At 36.8% G+C, this 17,614-nt stretch overlaps 3 protein-coding genes across 3 annotated transcripts; 1 reads left to right on the top strand and 2 right to left on the bottom strand.

Annotated features, from left to right (window-relative positions):
* Positions 1 to 311: 311 nt before the first annotated feature.
* LOC133523679 (neurofilament heavy polypeptide-like) lies at positions 312 to 11,925 on the bottom strand. The gene is made up of 6 exons (XM_061859359.1): positions 11,567 to 11,925; positions 10,993 to 11,385; positions 9,995 to 10,084; positions 7,609 to 7,743; positions 5,296 to 5,392; positions 312 to 2,570 (listed from the first exon to the last, which is right to left on the bottom strand). Exons 1-6 carry the CDS (start codon positions 11,762 to 11,764, stop codon positions 2,512 to 2,514), a joined length of 972 nt encoding a protein of 323 aa, XP_061715343.1. The 5' UTR covers positions 11,765 to 11,925; the 3' UTR covers positions 312 to 2,511.
* A 3,785-nt stretch (positions 11,926 to 15,710) lies between these two features.
* LOC133523681 (uncharacterized protein C7orf50 homolog) lies at positions 15,711 to 16,544 on the top strand. The gene has a single exon (XM_061859361.1). It carries the CDS (start codon positions 15,843 to 15,845, stop codon positions 16,530 to 16,532), a length of 690 nt encoding a protein of 229 aa, XP_061715345.1. The 5' UTR covers positions 15,711 to 15,842; the 3' UTR covers positions 16,533 to 16,544.
* LOC133523682 (thioredoxin, mitochondrial) lies at positions 16,535 to 17,494 on the bottom strand. Its single transcript, XM_061859362.1, has 2 exons — positions 17,174 to 17,494; positions 16,535 to 16,979 (listed from the first exon to the last, which is right to left on the bottom strand). Exons 1-2 carry the CDS (start codon positions 17,353 to 17,355, stop codon positions 16,715 to 16,717), a joined length of 447 nt encoding a protein of 148 aa, XP_061715346.1. The 5' UTR covers positions 17,356 to 17,494; the 3' UTR covers positions 16,535 to 16,714.
* Positions 17,495 to 17,614: the final 120 nt, after the last annotated feature.

Genomic DNA, 17,614 nt, shown 5'->3' with positions numbered 1-17,614 from the left:
CATAAACACAGGAAGCTGTAGATATTCTGATATTCATTGTTACACTTGAATTAATTTACACAAAGCGTAACAGTATCTATATTATAAGCTGATTAGATAATCGTTGTTCGCTAACCGTTTAGGTCACGTAAAGAAAAACCTTCCTCAAGACCTGATCATCTTAATATTTTTAATCTAACAAGTAGCCTCTAACCCATCTCAAAATGGATGACGATGTGACTGAGAACGTCAACACATCGTGTTCACACAACAAATCATTTATTACGGTCACCCAATTTACCAGCGCTTAATTATTAAGGTCAAATAACACATTTGTATCAATATCACTCTTTATTAATTTTAAAAAAATATTTATATTACACATTCATTCAATTTTAGAGCCTATAAAACAAATAACATTCAAGATACGTCGTCCTTATGCGTTGGCATCCCGGCCTCAGCCACCAACTACGCTACATATATCAAGCCAAAAATATCTTTACATCTAATGTAGATACCTATTATTCATTATCAATTACATCATGTTTAGAGAGTACCGTGATGATAATCCCTTAAATGTAGGCCCTAAGTACGCAATTTTTAATAATAAAGGGTTAAAAATAATGGGCTCTAACACAAAAAATATATTTATCTCGTAGAATGTACTTGATTAATGAGGAAAAAAAGAAGTAGGGGTGCGGCAGATACCTGATAAATCACCCATTTCTTTGTTAATCCTCAAAAGAGGCAGATGGGTCTTCACAAACTTGTGAAGTGATTATGCTGGATCGCCAAAGAATAAGCGAGCCGCTTGACTCCCCACACAGACAGATATCACAAGATTTACAAGGCTGAACATATAAAGGAAGGAGGAAATCACCAAGTCTAAGATGTTTAATATAGAGGTTAGGTACATATTGAGTAGATAATATTTTCTCTTACATTACGACGGCATCAATAAAGAGGTACGCGATAAGGTTGCAACAGCAAACTCAATGTTTATACAACATTGCACAGCCGATACTTCGACAATTCCAAAATAAATTAACTAAATGTTACTCGTAATATTGCGTCTCTGAAATTATTATAAACATTCCTTTCCCTAACTAAATAAATGTGACGTTCTCAGACAAAAGGCAGGTATCCGCTGGAATAAAGATCTTATTAATTAAAAATCGTCCTTATTGCCACCCAAGAATGTAGTCACCTTTTGTCTAAGAACGTCACTAATAGCAAGTACTAAATATTGATGCTCTCACTCTTATATTATTATTATGTAACAAAGGTAATAAATTATTTGCGATTAAAGACATTTAGAATTTCGTAATGATGTCGACTATATCCTAAATCTGAATTATTATTCTTAAAAACTAGGTATACAAAATAGGAATCTGCAATAAAACATTAAAGTTGAAGCCGTTTGCTCGCTAGCAAAATATTATGCTGTCTTTTTAATGTTGGCCGTAAGGTTAGGTACAATTTTAATTAATATGCATACTATCACCTCCGTAACACAGATATGTATTAAGCAGTTTTAAAATAATATTAAAGTCTCAGCTAAGAATTTTTCAAAGATATTGAGGATATCTTTCAAATATAAAGCCACGTGAAACTTTTGCGAGGGAGTACTCAATAAATAAGAAAACTTTGAAGGTAGTGTTCTGTTCGAAAAGAATGGGAAATACTTTTTATCTGTGTAGTAGCAAACTGCATGCATACTTATATATTGGTCCAAATTCAGGTCTCATCTCAATTTAAATTAGGAGAAACATAATAGTTACAATAAATAATCAACAATATAAAACACACGAGCCGTTAATAAGGGCAGCATCTTGTTTACACCAGAGCTGCCTGACTACATTTATGATCTCAACAACACAGATTACTAACTAACATAAAATAAACCTGTAGTCTTTATCAGCCATATTATTACATGTTCAAATGATAGCCACCATGTTCGCGGTTCTAGATAAATATGGATAAAATGCACAGAAATGGAATGAAAGGAGATAAGATACTTATTACTACAAGCACCAGAAGATTGTGAAGGTCATTAAAAGAATACGGCTGCCGCTACACGGGCAGGTAGGATGGTAATCTAATGGACACCTACTCATGTACAGAATACACGGATCCTATGTGGCGTCTCTACGTAGACGGTTAATCCTTAAAATCATCTCAAAAAAGTTTCATCACGATAACTTCCACAATAAATTCGGCGCCCGAACGCATTGCAGATTCCCAAAGGTCACTAACGCCCGACTACATAACGAATCATACTAAAACGAAACCCTATTATGCTTCACTGAAAACAAGAATTAAAATTATTATGAAAAACAAGTCAACACGAGCTAAATATAAAATAAAATATACAACTAAAAACATGGACGTAAGTCGACTGAATGTGTAAGGTAGTAAAACTTAATAATCAATAACTTGGACACCCTGCGGGACTACCGGCGGCCAGGCGAGTAGCGGCGGGCGCGTGTGACGGCGTGGAGCGGGCGACGGGCGCCGCGGCGGCCCGCGCCCTCACTGCTCTCGGCGGGCCTTCTTCTTGCCCTTCTTGGCTTTGGCGTCCGTCCAGGTGTCTGCGGGAATACTACATTATTGTCGAGGCTCGGGACTAGCTACTTGATGGCTGAGGATTCCTTTGAAAACGGACGACCTGGGGAGTCCCTTTAATTCAATCCGAAGCCAGCAAGTAGCCTTCCAGTCGAGGCATATATAGTGTTTTTCTCAAAAATGGTGAAAGAATAGAAATATTCTAGAGAAGCAACGTTCTTACGTACATTTTCACAGAATAAGTAAAAACAATTGAAAACATTTGCTTTGCCGCCTTTTTATTTATTTTTAAAATAGTAATGTATTTTTCTGCCAAACTATTAGAAACAGCTAAATAATCGCGGTACGAACATTATAATAATAAGTACTGATCATCTGTTTGGATGTCTAATGGCCCTATGTCTTCATTTGATATGGCCATTTCAGCTTTTTTAGGGTTCCGTAGTCAACTATAACAGTCAACCCTTATAGTTTCGCCATGTCCGTCTGTCTGTCTGTCCGTGGCTTTGCTCCGTGGTCGTTAGTGCTAGAAAGCTGAAATTTGGCATGGATATATAAATCAATAAAGCCGACAAAGTCGTAGAATAAAATCTTTTTTTTTTTTTAGGGTACCTCCCCTACACGTAAAATCGGGGAAGTAGAACTTAAGAAAGACATTAAATGAAAACTATAGCGGACATGATCAGTTTAGCTGTTTTTGAGTTATCACATAAAGTTTCCCCTTCATAGTAAAAAGATGTACCATCCACAGTTCATCCCTTGGAATAATCTACTATACTCCAAGCTCCAGTTTACCTTATTGTGACGGCAGAGTAACTACGGAACCTTACTCTGAGCATGGCCCCGGGTATGTCCTTAAACTACGTCCAAAAGAGAGGTATGGGCAATGTGAATGTCATCTCGCCTTGTGTGGTAGGGCACAGCACAGCAGATGTCATTCCAGATCTAGAGCAGAGCCCAACTGGGGAAGTACCTCCACCTTACAGAAAACCGCAGCCAAATAACACTTGACCCTACTCATAGTATTGTGTTCCTGCCGGTGAGTAAGGTTGCCAGAGCTCAACGAGGGGGGTGGGGTTAGGGTCGGCAACGCGCATGTAACTTCTCTGGAGTTGCAGGTGTACATATGCTACGGAGACTGCTTACCATCAGGCAGGCCGTATGCTTGTTTGCCACCGACGTAGTATAAAAAAAAAATGGCCCGATATGCTCTTGGCCGATTTTTTTTAAAGTTTGGAACTCGTAACTCGTCAAATAATGGAATTGTATGCAACACAAGACTGCAATGTTTTTAACTTTTAATTTATGACTAACCATAAACTACGCACTTCCCGTTCCTGACCTATTTTTTAACCAGCAAAGTCGACTTTGCTGTCCATTGTTGAGAAAAACAAATATTCATTCACTGACTCTTTGAACTTTGGTTAGATATAATAAGAATGTTTTCCTGTTAATTAATATACATTTAGAAAGAGGTATTTTTATTTATAATCACTACGATATCGAGTTTTCGTACACAAAGCACCCAATAAAACACGTACTATGATAACACAGTAAATCTCAGTGCTAAATGTGATAAGAGTACTAAGAAACAAAAATATAAGGCCCCGCCACAGGGGGGCTATATATGGGGTGTGTAATGATCGATATAATAGTACATTATGATACAAGTGTGCTAAGTTAATCATTAGTGTCATTACACACGAGGCGGTATTGTGCGCGCGAGCTGCAAGCGAGCGCGCAATAAGAAAGCCGATGTGGGTAATGACAAATGCACACGCGTTTCATACGACGTTTTTCAACACACTTGCGAGAAAAAAACAAAACTTAAAAATTAGATTTTTTTTGTAAAAACAGTAAATACAATTTTCAAAACGGTGGCTTACCGTTTTAACATCGAATAATTGCACCAAAGCGTGCTGGGCTTGTAGGCACTTATTCGCCAGTTCATTGAAATAAGCTACCAACACGTTTTCCAAGAAAGACAGCGTTTTTGCTGATTTTCCATTGAACAAAAGTTTCATTTCATATGCCGCCAATTATTTTTCACCCGATTTTGATGGTAAAAGGCTATCGTTCTCGGCTCTTGCCTCTATTAGTATTACTGGCAGCGTCCATTTTATGTATTCTTCATATTCAATGCTTGAAAACCACTACCAGAAGGTAGTGGTTTGTTTCGTGTAATGTTCGCAATTCTAACCTAACCTACTTTTCTGGTAGCAGCTCGTTTTGTGTAGGGGTCGCAGTTCTTAACCTTACCTACCTACTTAATTATAAATAGCAGTTCGTTATACATATAAGGAGTATCGTCTCTTGTAGTATATAATAGTAAATGTATTTAATACATTATATCAAATAACTGTATGTATATCATAAATTCGGTATAGGAAATATGCATTATACTTCAAGAATGTTAGGCTAAATGTTATTAGATCAAATTAATCATAATATAAAACGATCATATGTAAATATATTCATTGTTGTTATATCATTTGATAATTATACTAAATAAGCGTTATTGCAACTGATATTGTAATAAAAATATTTATAGCCATCGATACGCACCCGATATATGTATGTGAAGAATCTGGTGGAAATTTTCACTGTTAACGGGTAAGTCTCGGTAGCTCAGCTGGTAAAGCGGCGGGCTGGTATCCCGGAGTCACGCGTTCGTGTATTCGAGGCTCCACTTTGTACTTATTTCTAAGTATTGTTAGCAGATATTGCTACAATATTAAAAATATAATTTACCTCCAAGTTCATCAAAGACCGGCACGTTGGGCTTGTCGTCTTGCTTGTCCGAGTCGGAGTCAGCTTCTTTTGAAGCACTCTTGGCTACAGCAGCAGCCTGAGAATAAAATAAAAATATTATTAAATCCTCATTCATTGACTGTTGTGAAATATTGATATAAATTTATAACAGAATCCACAGAAAGTAACACACTGAATACATTGTAATGCATCTAATCATTAATTATCTACATGACCTTTAAATTCAACCTTAGATTTGTATATAATTATATATGAACAAATAACATAAATATGGAAATCACAAAGATATCATGCATAGAATTTGACCCATTTAGAAATAATGTTAATAATCTAATCTTAATCATGCATGTCATAAAAAATATTTTGTTAAATTTGAACTTTAATAGCTGTCAATATAATTGAATATTATAACTGCCATATACAGGGTATTTATTTAGTCACCTGCAATCATTTACGGGGTGGATATATAAATCATACTGAGCAACTGTTACTATGGGACCACTTATCCTAAAAGACGTATCATAGTCGCACTTCCCCCTCTGCCACGCATACGGTAGGTTTACCCGAATTTCGAAACACGTCTACAATTGCTTACTTCAGTCAGCGGACCGGGCTCGGTCTAGAAACATCGGTAGCTCGAAGAAGTTTTTGCCATGAAAAATCCATTACTGTTGTGTCAAATTGTGCGGTAAGAACACTAAAAACTCTGGTGTACAAAAAATGGCATTTCTTTTCACAGGTAAGCCGATTTTTAGACATTAGGATAAAAAAATATTTTAATTTAAGCGTCTCATTAAATGAGGCAGCGCTCGGAACTTGATGACGTTTTTTAAGAAAGTCTCTTTCTATCGCGCTGCATCCGTATTGTTCCTTTCTTGTCCTTTATTACATAGTATTCCTAAATGCAAACTAGGGTCAAAACTATGTCCATAGAATGTAATTATTTACTATTTATAAGGTAATTTAATTCAAATTGCATTTGCGAAGAATTCAGAATAAAACAAATATTATTTTTATGAGAATTATACACTTACGGTTGCCAATTTTCCCTTGAACTTATGATATTGGCAACTCAGCAGTACATATTACTTTTAGTGATGAGAAAAACATTGCAAAAATTACAATGACCTATTTTATACATAAACACACGCCCTTCGGCCGCCATCGCAACTGTGTTTCACAACCAGTTGTCTATTAGGATTTTTTAATCTTTCATGGCAACCAGTTGTGATAGAAGAAGATTTATTCCTGTTACACAACCAGGATTCCGGCTGTGATAAATATTGTTATGAGGGACATATACACTAGTTAACCGACCAAAATATATCACGATATTTGATAAATATCACTAAATCACAGTGTATATTGTACATTAAAGTACATGCTCTTATGTAAGCATGCTTATTATTCGCATGGTTATTAACACCCCTTCGGCCACTTTCGAAACCAAAGTTTCGTAACCAGTTTAGAAAATGGAATTATACTTCTTCTTTGGAAACCTAGTTTCGAATCAAGAAAAATAATTCTGTTTCCTCAACTCCATCCACCAAAGATGCAGGCATTTCGATCTTCTGGTGTTCTTAACAAACGCGGAGAATAATCGAAATTAGCCATTTTTTCCCAAGTGAAATTTCTATTTCAACGTTTATTTGACATTCAATATATGACATAATTTTGTTTATTGTTCATTAAGATGTTGAACTGACACGGTTGATTTCCATAGAAGCCATAGACAAAGGCAACTCTAACTGTAAGCCAGAGGCACAAAAGCGGTTGGTGTTCTGTAATAAGCAGATATTTTTTTATATATTATGAGTATATTATATTAGCAAGTTAAAGTTAAAGTTTGGGCGAAGGCCGAAGCCGAAAAAATTACAAAGCATAAAAAATTTCTTCTATGGTTGTGAACAAGGAAAATTGAATCTTCAGTAACAACTAGCCTTTTTGAGATTTTCCTTATTCACAACTGGATGTGTAAGAGGAATAAATCTTCTTCTATCACAACTGGTTGCCATGAAAGATTAAAAAATCCTAATAGACAACTGGTTGTGAAACACAGTTGCGATGGCGGCCGAAAGGAACACACGGTTGCAATTTAAGATGAATGATTTTGATTCAACTTTGAGTGAGAAATGTAAAGAACTCTATAATTCAGTTCATAGTTACTGAGATTTAATTTAAAAGAAAAAAGTTGCCACTACTTTTGATCTTATAAAATTTCTAATCTAAAAAAGAACGGATTATAATGGTGGTTCGTGCACAAAATGTTTAGATAGATTTGTATGTGCTTACTTCATTGGCCTTCTTCTTGGTCTGTTTCTCCTTGTTCTGGTTTTTCTTGTTGCTGCGGAGGTCCTTGACATCGGGAGCTTCCTCGACTTGGCCGTCCTCGTCGGTTACGAGGTCCGGGTTGTCGCGACGCTCGGCCTGCGAAAACGTGTAAACGATGGTAACATCATTACCTTCTGCAAAACATGGAGCATCAGAAATACCTGATGTATACCTATTATTGTGTAGCTTAGCACAGGAGCGCCGCGACAGTATCTCCGCGAGGTAGACTACCCGTTCAAGTTGTATTAATTAGAGGAACTAGTAGTCCATCATACGGGCGGAATACTGTCGCGGCTCGCCTGTGCTAAGCCTATAGAAGGAAAAACATCCTCAATTGCCTACAAATTAGGAAATACAGTGGGACTGGAGATCTTTAACGCTCCGCTTGGCCACTGATACCCAGGCTGCGTACAAACTTGTACCTGTATGTTTTTTTTTATTTTATTATAGGACATTATTACACAAATTGACTAAGTCCCACAGTAAGCTCAATAAGGCTTGTGTTGAGGGTACTTAGACAACGATATATATAATATATAAATTTTTATAAATACCTACTTAAATACATAGAAAACACCCATGACTCAGGAACAAATATCCATGCTCAACACACGAATAAATGCCCTTACCAGGATTTGAACCCGGGACCATCAGCTTCGTAGGCAGGGTCACTACCCACTAGGCCAAACCGGTCGTCAAACTACGTAAAACTCCATAAAAGTGTGGTTGCAGTGCGTTGATATGAATTCCTCATATCAATACCCTAGCTCACACTCGTACTAGTTACGCAAACAATTTGGTTATAATTATCACTTTTTGTTTGTGCACTACAGTACTAATTACAATAAAAAAATCCCCGTAACTAGTAAGTGTGAACGAGGGCATCAATATGTTGATCTATCATTATCACTGTACACCTGTTGCTCACATTGCAGCGTAAAGTCCTCATAAACTATTCAGTCGTATTTATTGGTGTTCGGATAAGTAATATAAATATCCTAGCTTCATTCAGCCAGTCTTTGTACCCTACTTGGGCAGTCTCACCAGAATTAATATACATTTAGGAGTGAGGGACTATTTCTAGCAGCTTGAATTCATTATTGGAAAGTATCCAGAGATGGGTACAAGATGGCATGTTATAAATAATGGACTGCTGTAAGAAATAAATACCTACTAACAATATTTCACTTTTGATTTCTTTTATGTATAAATTCCAGTAGCATCTTCAAACATACTCAGTGAGTCTACCCTGGACTGTTTTTGAAAGAAATGTCACAAAGCAGTGATTAGGCATCTATTAACGCATTCACTGGGAGTTCCCAATAGCATGCCTAATTTTGAATATAGGGACCGTGCGCGTTAAAGGGTCTGCCATCTAGTGGCCTGAATCGGAACCATAAACATGTTTATTTACACGTCACTTGTTTACTTGTACATAATAGGTTCTGCCATCTTGTGGGCTACATCGGAACAATAAACATCACATTTACGCCTCGCGCCAAAAATCTGACGGCTCCTGTGCTGCCTCCTACAGTTCATGCACGCTCCCTATACTAATTAGGCTCCGTTACTCTACAGGTCTGCAAAAAAGTGGCAAAATTAGCCTAACCAACAAGTATACCCAATACTATATAACTTCTGCAAAACTGATGAGATAGTAACATGATGTAACAAAAAGATGTGATATTAAAACAGGACTTAATCAATAATCTTCTTCCTCGCGTTGTCCCGGCATTTTGCCACGGCTCATGGGAGTCTGGGGTCCGCTTGAAAACTAATCCCAAGATTTGGCGTAGGCACTAATTTTTACGAAAGCTACTGCCATCTGCCCTTCCAACCCAGAGGGTAAACTAGGCCTTGTTGGGATTAGTCCGGTTTCCTCACGATGTTTCCTTCACCGAAAAGCGGCTGGTAAATATCAAATGATATTTCGTACACAAGTTCCGAAAAACTCATTGGTACGAGCCGGGGTTTGAACCCGCGACCTCCGGATTGCAAGTCGCACGCTCTTACCGCTAGGCCACCAGCGCTCCCAGGACTTAATCAATAATAATATAGCCTTTATTTCCTCATTTACATAGTTCCATTTAATTAATAATTAATATACGCGATTAAGTAACGTTTTATAAAGAATAATGTGTAAAAATCGTGAAAGTTTAAATCAAGATGTGATATTTTAATATACAGTAAAACCTGCTTATGGTTTTGAAAGGACCACGCTCAAAACGGGCATTAAGCAGGAAAGTACTTTGACCTCAGAAAAACAGATCAAAATAAGTTGTATTAAGCATGATCATTAAGCGGGATTTTCTGTTTTTATTCCTACTAAAAAATAATGATAAATTACCTCCTTGAGCACTCTCTGCACCTCTTCAATCTGTGCCTGCAGGGCACGAGCAGCCTCAGCATCCACACGGGGACCCTCCACGCTCAGCACCTTAAGCAAAGAGGTTTGTTTTGTTGAATGCAATACAACACTAATGACTTAGGGGCTATGACATCTATACTTTCACTGGGCACTTTCTGATATATTGCTGCCTTGAGGAATAAAGAAAAAATATAGTCCCTCTTAACAAAAAGTGTCCTGAAAAAGAATAGATGTAACCCTGTCACTTACAAGAATTATGACACAAAAAAAACACTAAGCTTTTGAATAGAGGCCAAAAGAGTTTTCATTATTTTATTCATTTTAGAGAAATATTTCAATGTACTGATATAAATAGCTTGTAGATTGTCTGTCAGAAGGGACTTAATTTTGGATGTGTAATTCACACAATATACATATATATTATGTGATATAACCAGTTACCACCATGTAATTTAAATTAATGCTAATTAATCACGCAAACAACTTGTTCACTTAAAGCATGAACTTTAATGCGCATAACATTCATTGATTCAATATTGCTAAATTATGACATTGATCAGCAATAATTGTGGTATATCTAACTATGTAAATGTGTCCTAGAAAAACTATAGACTAAGCATGCTAAGGCAGCTAATAGTTTGTTTTAAATGACAATGAAGAAAATTATCAATCACTCAATGACATGCTTGTACAAATAAAGACAAATGCCCATTAGAAATTATGTCACAATAAGGTTTTGAATGGAACAAGGTTGTAGATGGTATGTGGCATTATTAAGTATTTGGTTCTACTTCCTTCCCTACTCAATTTTGAAGTTACATTGTTAGATTTCATCATAAATAATATTCCTCTAAAAATGAGTTATTACTTATTAGTAATGAACATGGAATCATAGCTATAACAAAACTAAATTTGTCACCTGCCGTTCTCTTTTGACAACAGGCAATACAATATGCTTAATATTGACAATGACCTACCTTGATGCTCTCTTCAGCGGGTTCCTCCACAGGGCGGGCAGCTTCCACATCAGCATCCTTGGCTTTCTTGTTCTTGTTCTTCTTGGCGGGGCTCTCCTTCTTTTCCTTTTCCTTCTCCTCAGGGCTCTTCACCTTCTTCTGGCTCTTCTTGGGCACCTCCTGCCAGCCGCCATCATCAAAGTCAGCGGGCTTCTCAGTTTCCATGGCTGCTTTACCCTTCTTGCCCTTCTTGGCCTCAACTGGAGCCTCTTTCTTCACAACTTTGGGCTCAGCTGGTCTCTCAGATTTGGGCTTAGGCTTTTCGGCCTCCTTCGCTTTCTCCTTAGAAGGAGATTTCTTAGAGCTCTCCGACTTTGCCTTCGCGTCATCGCTCGAGCGGTTGGGTGACGATTTCTGTAACACGAAAACCTCCTTTTCAAACACGATTAAAGGAGAAGCATCCTTACACCCGGTTGATAAGCGTATCCCGGTATAACGACGAGCATATGCTTGCAGGTTAAAAATAAAATGAGCACACGTTGAGAGGTGGACGCTTCGCGGCGCTCATAAATCGTAACTTATTAAGAGCACTCACCTTTTCCTTCGATTTCTTCACTTTTTTATTCGAGGACTTCTTGTCATCGATCACTAGCGCCAATTTGTCGAACTGCGGCTGTTCCGCCGAGCGGAACCCGAAGATAAATACTAGCGCTGCGCATAATAAAACAACCGCCACCGCGGCCGCGGGGAACAAAAACTGTGTGCTAGACACTTGGCTCAGCAGTTCCATCATGGGGCTTTACTTTCAAACTGTCTAAAATATATAGTTCACATATAAAGGTATCGTTAAGGTGTGATAATGTTGAACTAATTAATTCCCCTGCGATAAAAGCAGACACGGAGACATGATGACGCGGCTGTGACGTGCCAAAAAATCGCGATTGGATATCGCGATCGCGTTCGGATCAACGCTACAAATGATAATGAAAAAAGTGAAAGGATTTTAGAGGTGGCGCCATCTCTGAGCACCACTTAATTTATAGCCTTTCAGAGAACTTTGTCAGTAGAACTACACACGAAATTCAAATTATCTATGGGACGACAACCCTTCACGCCTACATTTTTTATATTTGCCACTTTTTTCTACAGACAGAAATGGCTTGACATACTATAGATACAAACAGAAAATCGTACACATATTACGGATGTAGAATTTTAAGTAACAATATTATTTTTCCTACTCCTCTACTGTTATCTGTCATTTATGCATTCATTAACACGAATATAAGAACATACATAAAAGGTTTCAAGAAAAGTCTATATTGTCTATTCCTCATAACAGCACTTGTGCTTTAAATCGCTATAACGTTACTGCGATTAATGGCTACCAACCTAACAAAATCAAAACGAATACAGTTTTAAACTAAGTGCATTGCTGCCAACTTACAAAATATTCATTTGGTTTCATAGTAAAAACAATTACTTCATAAGTCAGAAACACGCATGTGACACCCGTAATATAGCAACACCCATAGACTACGAAAACCGCTTAGCGTTGCTTGTTAGTCTCCGTAGGCTACTGTGGCCAAAATCGAGAGAAAACAGTCCAAAAATTGAATTTAGCAAGGAGCAAGTACCAGGGGGCCTACCGCGAAAACCGAAATTCGCAAATTGCGGAGATCTTTCTCTTTTACTCTCACTAAGACGTAATTAGAGTGACAGAGAAAAATGCCCGCAATTGACGAATTACGATTTTCCCGGTAGCCGCCCAGGGCCTCATGAGTTACGAGAAGGTGTCGCCGACCGGCCGGGCCGCGGCGGCGGGCCGGGCGCGTATAGTTTCTATTTTTCTCCGTGAGCTTCTACGGATTATCGTCTTATCTATTGTTTAAAAACCGCAAAGGCGCGTGCCACTATGAAAAAATGGTCAAGCCGCATAGGTAGCGTTTATTGAATTACTACTCTATTGAGCACGGAATAAGATTCATTATGAACTAATACAGAATTCTAACAGAATAGCTGTCTGATCTCTATTGGTGCGGCTAAGGTAGGCGACTAAACGCTCTCAAACCAGCTTAACTTGTGACACTGCGATCCGAAACAAAGATACGTATTCGAAGACCTCGCTTGCACTGGTAATGCGAGCGCACGGCTAGCTAGCGCCAAGGAAGCAATGTTATGTTTCTCGAGGAGCAGGTAAAAAACAGGGCCGGATTTTCACACAAATATATTTGGGTGGTTCTTCGAATACTATCTTTGTTTCGGATCGCAGTGTCACCAGTTAAGCTGGTTTGAGAGCGTTTAGTCGCCTACCTTAGACGCACCAATAGAGATCAGACAGCTATTCTGTTAGAATTCTGTATTAGTTCATAATGAATCTTATTCCGTGCTCAATAGAGTAGTAATTCAATAAACGCTACCTATGCGGCTTGACCATTTTTTCATAGTGGCACGCGCCTTTGCGGTTTTTAAACAATAGATAAGACGATAATCCGTAGAAGCTCACGGAGGAAAATAGAAACTATAACAAGGTATGCTCGCGTATCTCAGCTATATAGTTTTGCTTTGTTTACTTAAATTAAGATTTATTTTCGTTGACTCGTAGGAAAAGTATTGTATGCAACGTTGTATAAGTAGGTCAAAAAATGCTCGTGGCGTATTCCTTTACTTACTTATCCCTTATTGTAATTCACGTCGCTCGCCTTTTTTGACCCTTCTTATACAACTGTTGCATAAAATACTATTAAAGGCTGGTCTACTAGGATATCTCTTGAAAATTAGATTAATCTCGTGAAGCTTTACGTGAGGACTACACATATAAATGTACATATACGCTGGAATATGGTTCACTTAACTTCGTAAGGCCCAAATTTTAAGACTGTGAAATATAGTCCTTCCGGCCCAAGCAAATATCACAAATCATCAATTAACAGCCCAGGGTCCAAAAATTAGAACATAAACACGTATCCGTTCCTTGAACATTGCGGGTTCCGTACCAAAAAAGGTACAAAAGGAACTCTTATGGTGCGAATCTGTCCGTCCGTCCGTCCATCCATCTGTCTGTCACATTGCCAAATATCTCAAGAATTACTTGAAATATCGATTTAAAATTTGGAATAGTTATAAACAACGCTAACCCAGACACATTGAGGGTATTTTTTTATAGTATAGAAAATGCCCAATATAAAGAGGCGGCAAAATTTTGAAAGTCTAATTACTAGGTCAAGTATGGTATCATTTGAAAGAGCTCAAAATGAACGTTCCAACAAAACAACACAGTTTTTTTATACTGGAAAAAAAGAAAATAGTTGAAGAAAAATGTGAAAAAAATAGCATTTTTCTCGCTAAGACGTAATTAGAGTGACAGAAGAGAAATGCCCGCAATTGACAAAGTTCGATTTTTGCGGTTATAGCACTGATCTACAGGTTGATAAATGCCAAAAATTGTCAATAGATAAGCAAACTACGCTACGATAATATTTTAGAAAAAAGTGTTTTCGTTGATGTCTTGACTACTTATATTTTTTTGAATACATATTTTAATATTAAATAAGTCAAACTATTAAAAGATGTCTATTTTTATTTAACATTGTATGGTTATTTTGTTTAAAGCTGATATTCATTTATAAATATATTTGTATTGTTCTGTGTTTTTATACTTTACTTTTATATACATATTCTAAAAATCCTAACATGAGAATAAAATATATATATTCATATTGACACATTGCACATAAGTTGCCTAGTAAAATTACGTACAGATAGATTTTTATTTTTACTTTTTTAAATTGTTATTTAATCGTACTCGTACATTGTCAGGTGACAAGCAAAAGTCACTAATTACCACCACAAGTTCATAGCCATAATGAACCATATTACTACTGAAATAAGGTTGATTTTTGTTTAATATTTTTTTAGTAATTAGTGAGTTTTGCTTGTCACCTGACGATATCATATCAATTGAAAGCTTATTTTATATGTATGTAATCTAACTAGTCTAGTCTAGTTGGTAAGTTGGTCCAGCTTTAGTCTATGGTTGCCTAGATTAACCGATTTTTATATAAAAAAAATCTATAATTTATTTCTTATCACGAATAAATAACAGATGATGGTATATATTCCTTATAACATACCTTAGACCAACAAATTTTATATGGGAGATGGGGGACTGAATCTCTTATTAATAAACTCAATTTGCCAGACTTTACATCGTTTTCTATCGTTAAGTGCGCGTCGCCGATGCTAACATTTCGCACCCGTTGGATTGGACGGGTGGAGATGTTTAACAACATAAAGTACTTATCCATTAATGATAGGATAAATATGGATTACTTTATTTATGGTCCTAAATCCCCACACGTAATAACTTTTTTTATTTTATTTTATAGTATTTATTTGTTATTATAGTGGCGGTAGTAAGAAACCACACTGTAAAACGTAGTGATTATATGCTCTTTGCCACACTGAAAAAATAACCACTGTCTACCTAGAGCGGTTATTGACATGGAGCCGGTGATGGTGACACAGTGAAAGATAGACGGATAAACAGCATAAGCTTTGTAATAGGGTTCCGGTTGTCATCCTTTAGGTACGAAAACCTAAATAAATAAATAAACATTTGGTTGATCTGATCACTATACCTGCTGCATCAGTTTGAGGCAGACAATGTATCTGAACGAACTTCGTCACCAAAACATAACGTTCCATTATAAGCAGCATGCAGTCAATTCACAACTCGAACAATATAATTATTTAATATGGTAACTTTCTCAATGTGACAAAAGATGAGAGATCAGAGAAATCAAATCATACACATAACCTAAAAATCCACAACGTTGTGCAAAGTAAACAGTGTTATTTATTAAGACAAAATGGGCAAAAAAAATAAAGAGAAACGAAAACACAAAGAAAAGGGAGATGGTGAATCAGACCAAACCACAACAGAACAGAAATTGAGTCAAATTGAGGATCAAGAAGAAATTGATTCACATGCAGTGGATTCCGATCCGGAAGAATTACCGCATAAGCGAGAACACGCTGACGACGACTCCGACGTTGAAGACAAACCGAAAAGAAAAAAAAAGAAAAAACCAATATTACCTACTGAAAACACGGAACCGAAGAAAGGCCAAAAGTCAATCCGACAAATGAAAAGAGAAAAACATGCTGAACGCCAAGCTGCCGCCCAAGCTGTGGCCAAGGACGACCACAAAAACGAGTGCCTTAATTACGTGTCGCAATGGAAACACAATAGACAAAACTGGAAATTTATGAAAGCGAAACAAGTATGGCTCTTCAAAAACAAGTTCTCAACTTCATTAGTACCAGATGCATCCTGGCCGACACTATTGGAATACTTTGAATCAGCACAGGGCAACATTCGGAAACTGCTGCTAGAAGATGCAAATAAAATAATAAAGCAACTAGATGACTGGACAGAATCACAAAATAAGGAAAGTAAAGATGATGAAGAAACCGAGGAGACTCAAGCTGAAGTTGCCAAACCAGATGATCATGTTTATAAAAGAGCAAGGGACCTAATACAATGTTTACAAGAATAAAATCTGTTTGCATGTTTTGTTTATTTTGTTCAACTACACTTGGTAACAATAATTATAAATGTGTAAAGTCAGCATCACAGTTAACAATTAATAAGTTAATCTCGTATCTACATTTAACAACTGTATAGAGAACTGAAATTACCTGTGCTGCTGACTGTACAGGACTAGATGCACTTAATTATTTATGTATCAACTTCTTTCTTCCTGTCTTCAGTAGTGAACTGTTCAATCCACTTGCGTAGCTTATCAGTATCTTGAAGTCCAACAAGGCGATGGAGCACCTTGCCATCTTTAATAGCAACTAAGACAGGAACAGAGCTCACTTCATAGTCTAGAGCCAGGTCAGTTTGTTCATCTATGTCAACTTTAGCAAGCATTACTTTTCCCTTTTTCTCAGATATAATAGACTCGAGACGGGGTGTGAGCATTCTGCATGGATTACACCATCTATAAATAAAGATAAAAGAATTAAAATTCCAATGTTTATTGTATTGTTATCTACGTTAATCTAAAATGTATCTATATATACTTTGGTTTAGACTCTTGGAAAACAACTCTTTGAAAAAACATGCATAAAAAGCTTGGAGTACAAACATGTTATGATTATATTAAACAGAAACAATACAATATAAATTACTCACGTAGCGAAGAAATCAACGACGACTGGGACTTTGCTGTTGATTACTTTTTCTTTAAAATCGTCTGTGCTTTGAATCTTCACGATGTCGCCGTAAGCAGGAGTTACAGAAAAACTTCTGATAATGTTCGAGCTTTTTATGCTCAAAGCATTGCGAACAATGTTAGAAATTTGGTTCGTCAACATTTTTGTGCAGGAAGACCACTTCGGATGATGAAATAAATGAAAATATAGGTATTAGAATTCTAGTCTTTCATGAAATGTCAGACACTGTCAAGTGTCAATGCCAGTCATAGAAATATTTTTAATGTTTTTAATTTTAATTTAAAAAAAATTTTTTACTTATAGTTAAGCTAGAACTCAAAGCCATAAATGTTAAAAAAAAAAAAAAAAACTAGAACTCAAAAAATCCAATTCATTCTTATTATCATTTATACTTATAATT

Source organism: Cydia pomonella, chromosome 12 (genome assembly GCF_033807575.1).
Source record: "Cydia pomonella isolate Wapato2018A chromosome 12, ilCydPomo1, whole genome shotgun sequence".
Taxonomy (NCBI): Eukaryota; Metazoa; Arthropoda; class Insecta; order Lepidoptera; family Tortricidae; genus Cydia; species Cydia pomonella.
Note: the sequence above shows the minus strand (reverse complement) of the source record. Positions and strands in the feature narration are given on the sequence as shown.

Excerpts from the sequence above, each read along its gene's own strand:
- LOC133523679 (XM_061859359.1), bottom strand. The coding sequence starts at position 11,764 with ATGATGGAACTGCTGAGCCAAGTGTCTAGCACACAGTTTTTGTTCCCC. Across the intron at positions 7,744-9,994 it reads TGCAGAGAGTGCTCAAGGAG|GCCGAGCGTCGCGACAACCC; the intron begins GTAATTTATCAT and ends ACGTTTTCGCAG. Across the intron at positions 5,393-7,608 it reads CCAAGAAGAAGGCCAATGAA|GCTGCTGCTGTAGCCAAGAG; the intron begins GTAAGCACATAC and ends TTTTATTCTCAG.
- LOC133523681 (XM_061859361.1), top strand. The coding sequence starts at position 15,843 with ATGGGCAAAAAAAATAAAGAGAAACGAAAACACAAAGAAAAGGGAGAT.
- LOC133523682 (XM_061859362.1), bottom strand. The coding sequence starts at position 17,355 with ATGTTGACGAACCAAATTTCTAACATTGTTCGCAATGCTTTGAGCATA. Across the intron at positions 16,980-17,173 it reads GTCGTTGATTTCTTCGCTAC|ATGGTGTAATCCATGCAGAA; the intron begins GTGAGTAATTTA and ends CTTTATTTATAG.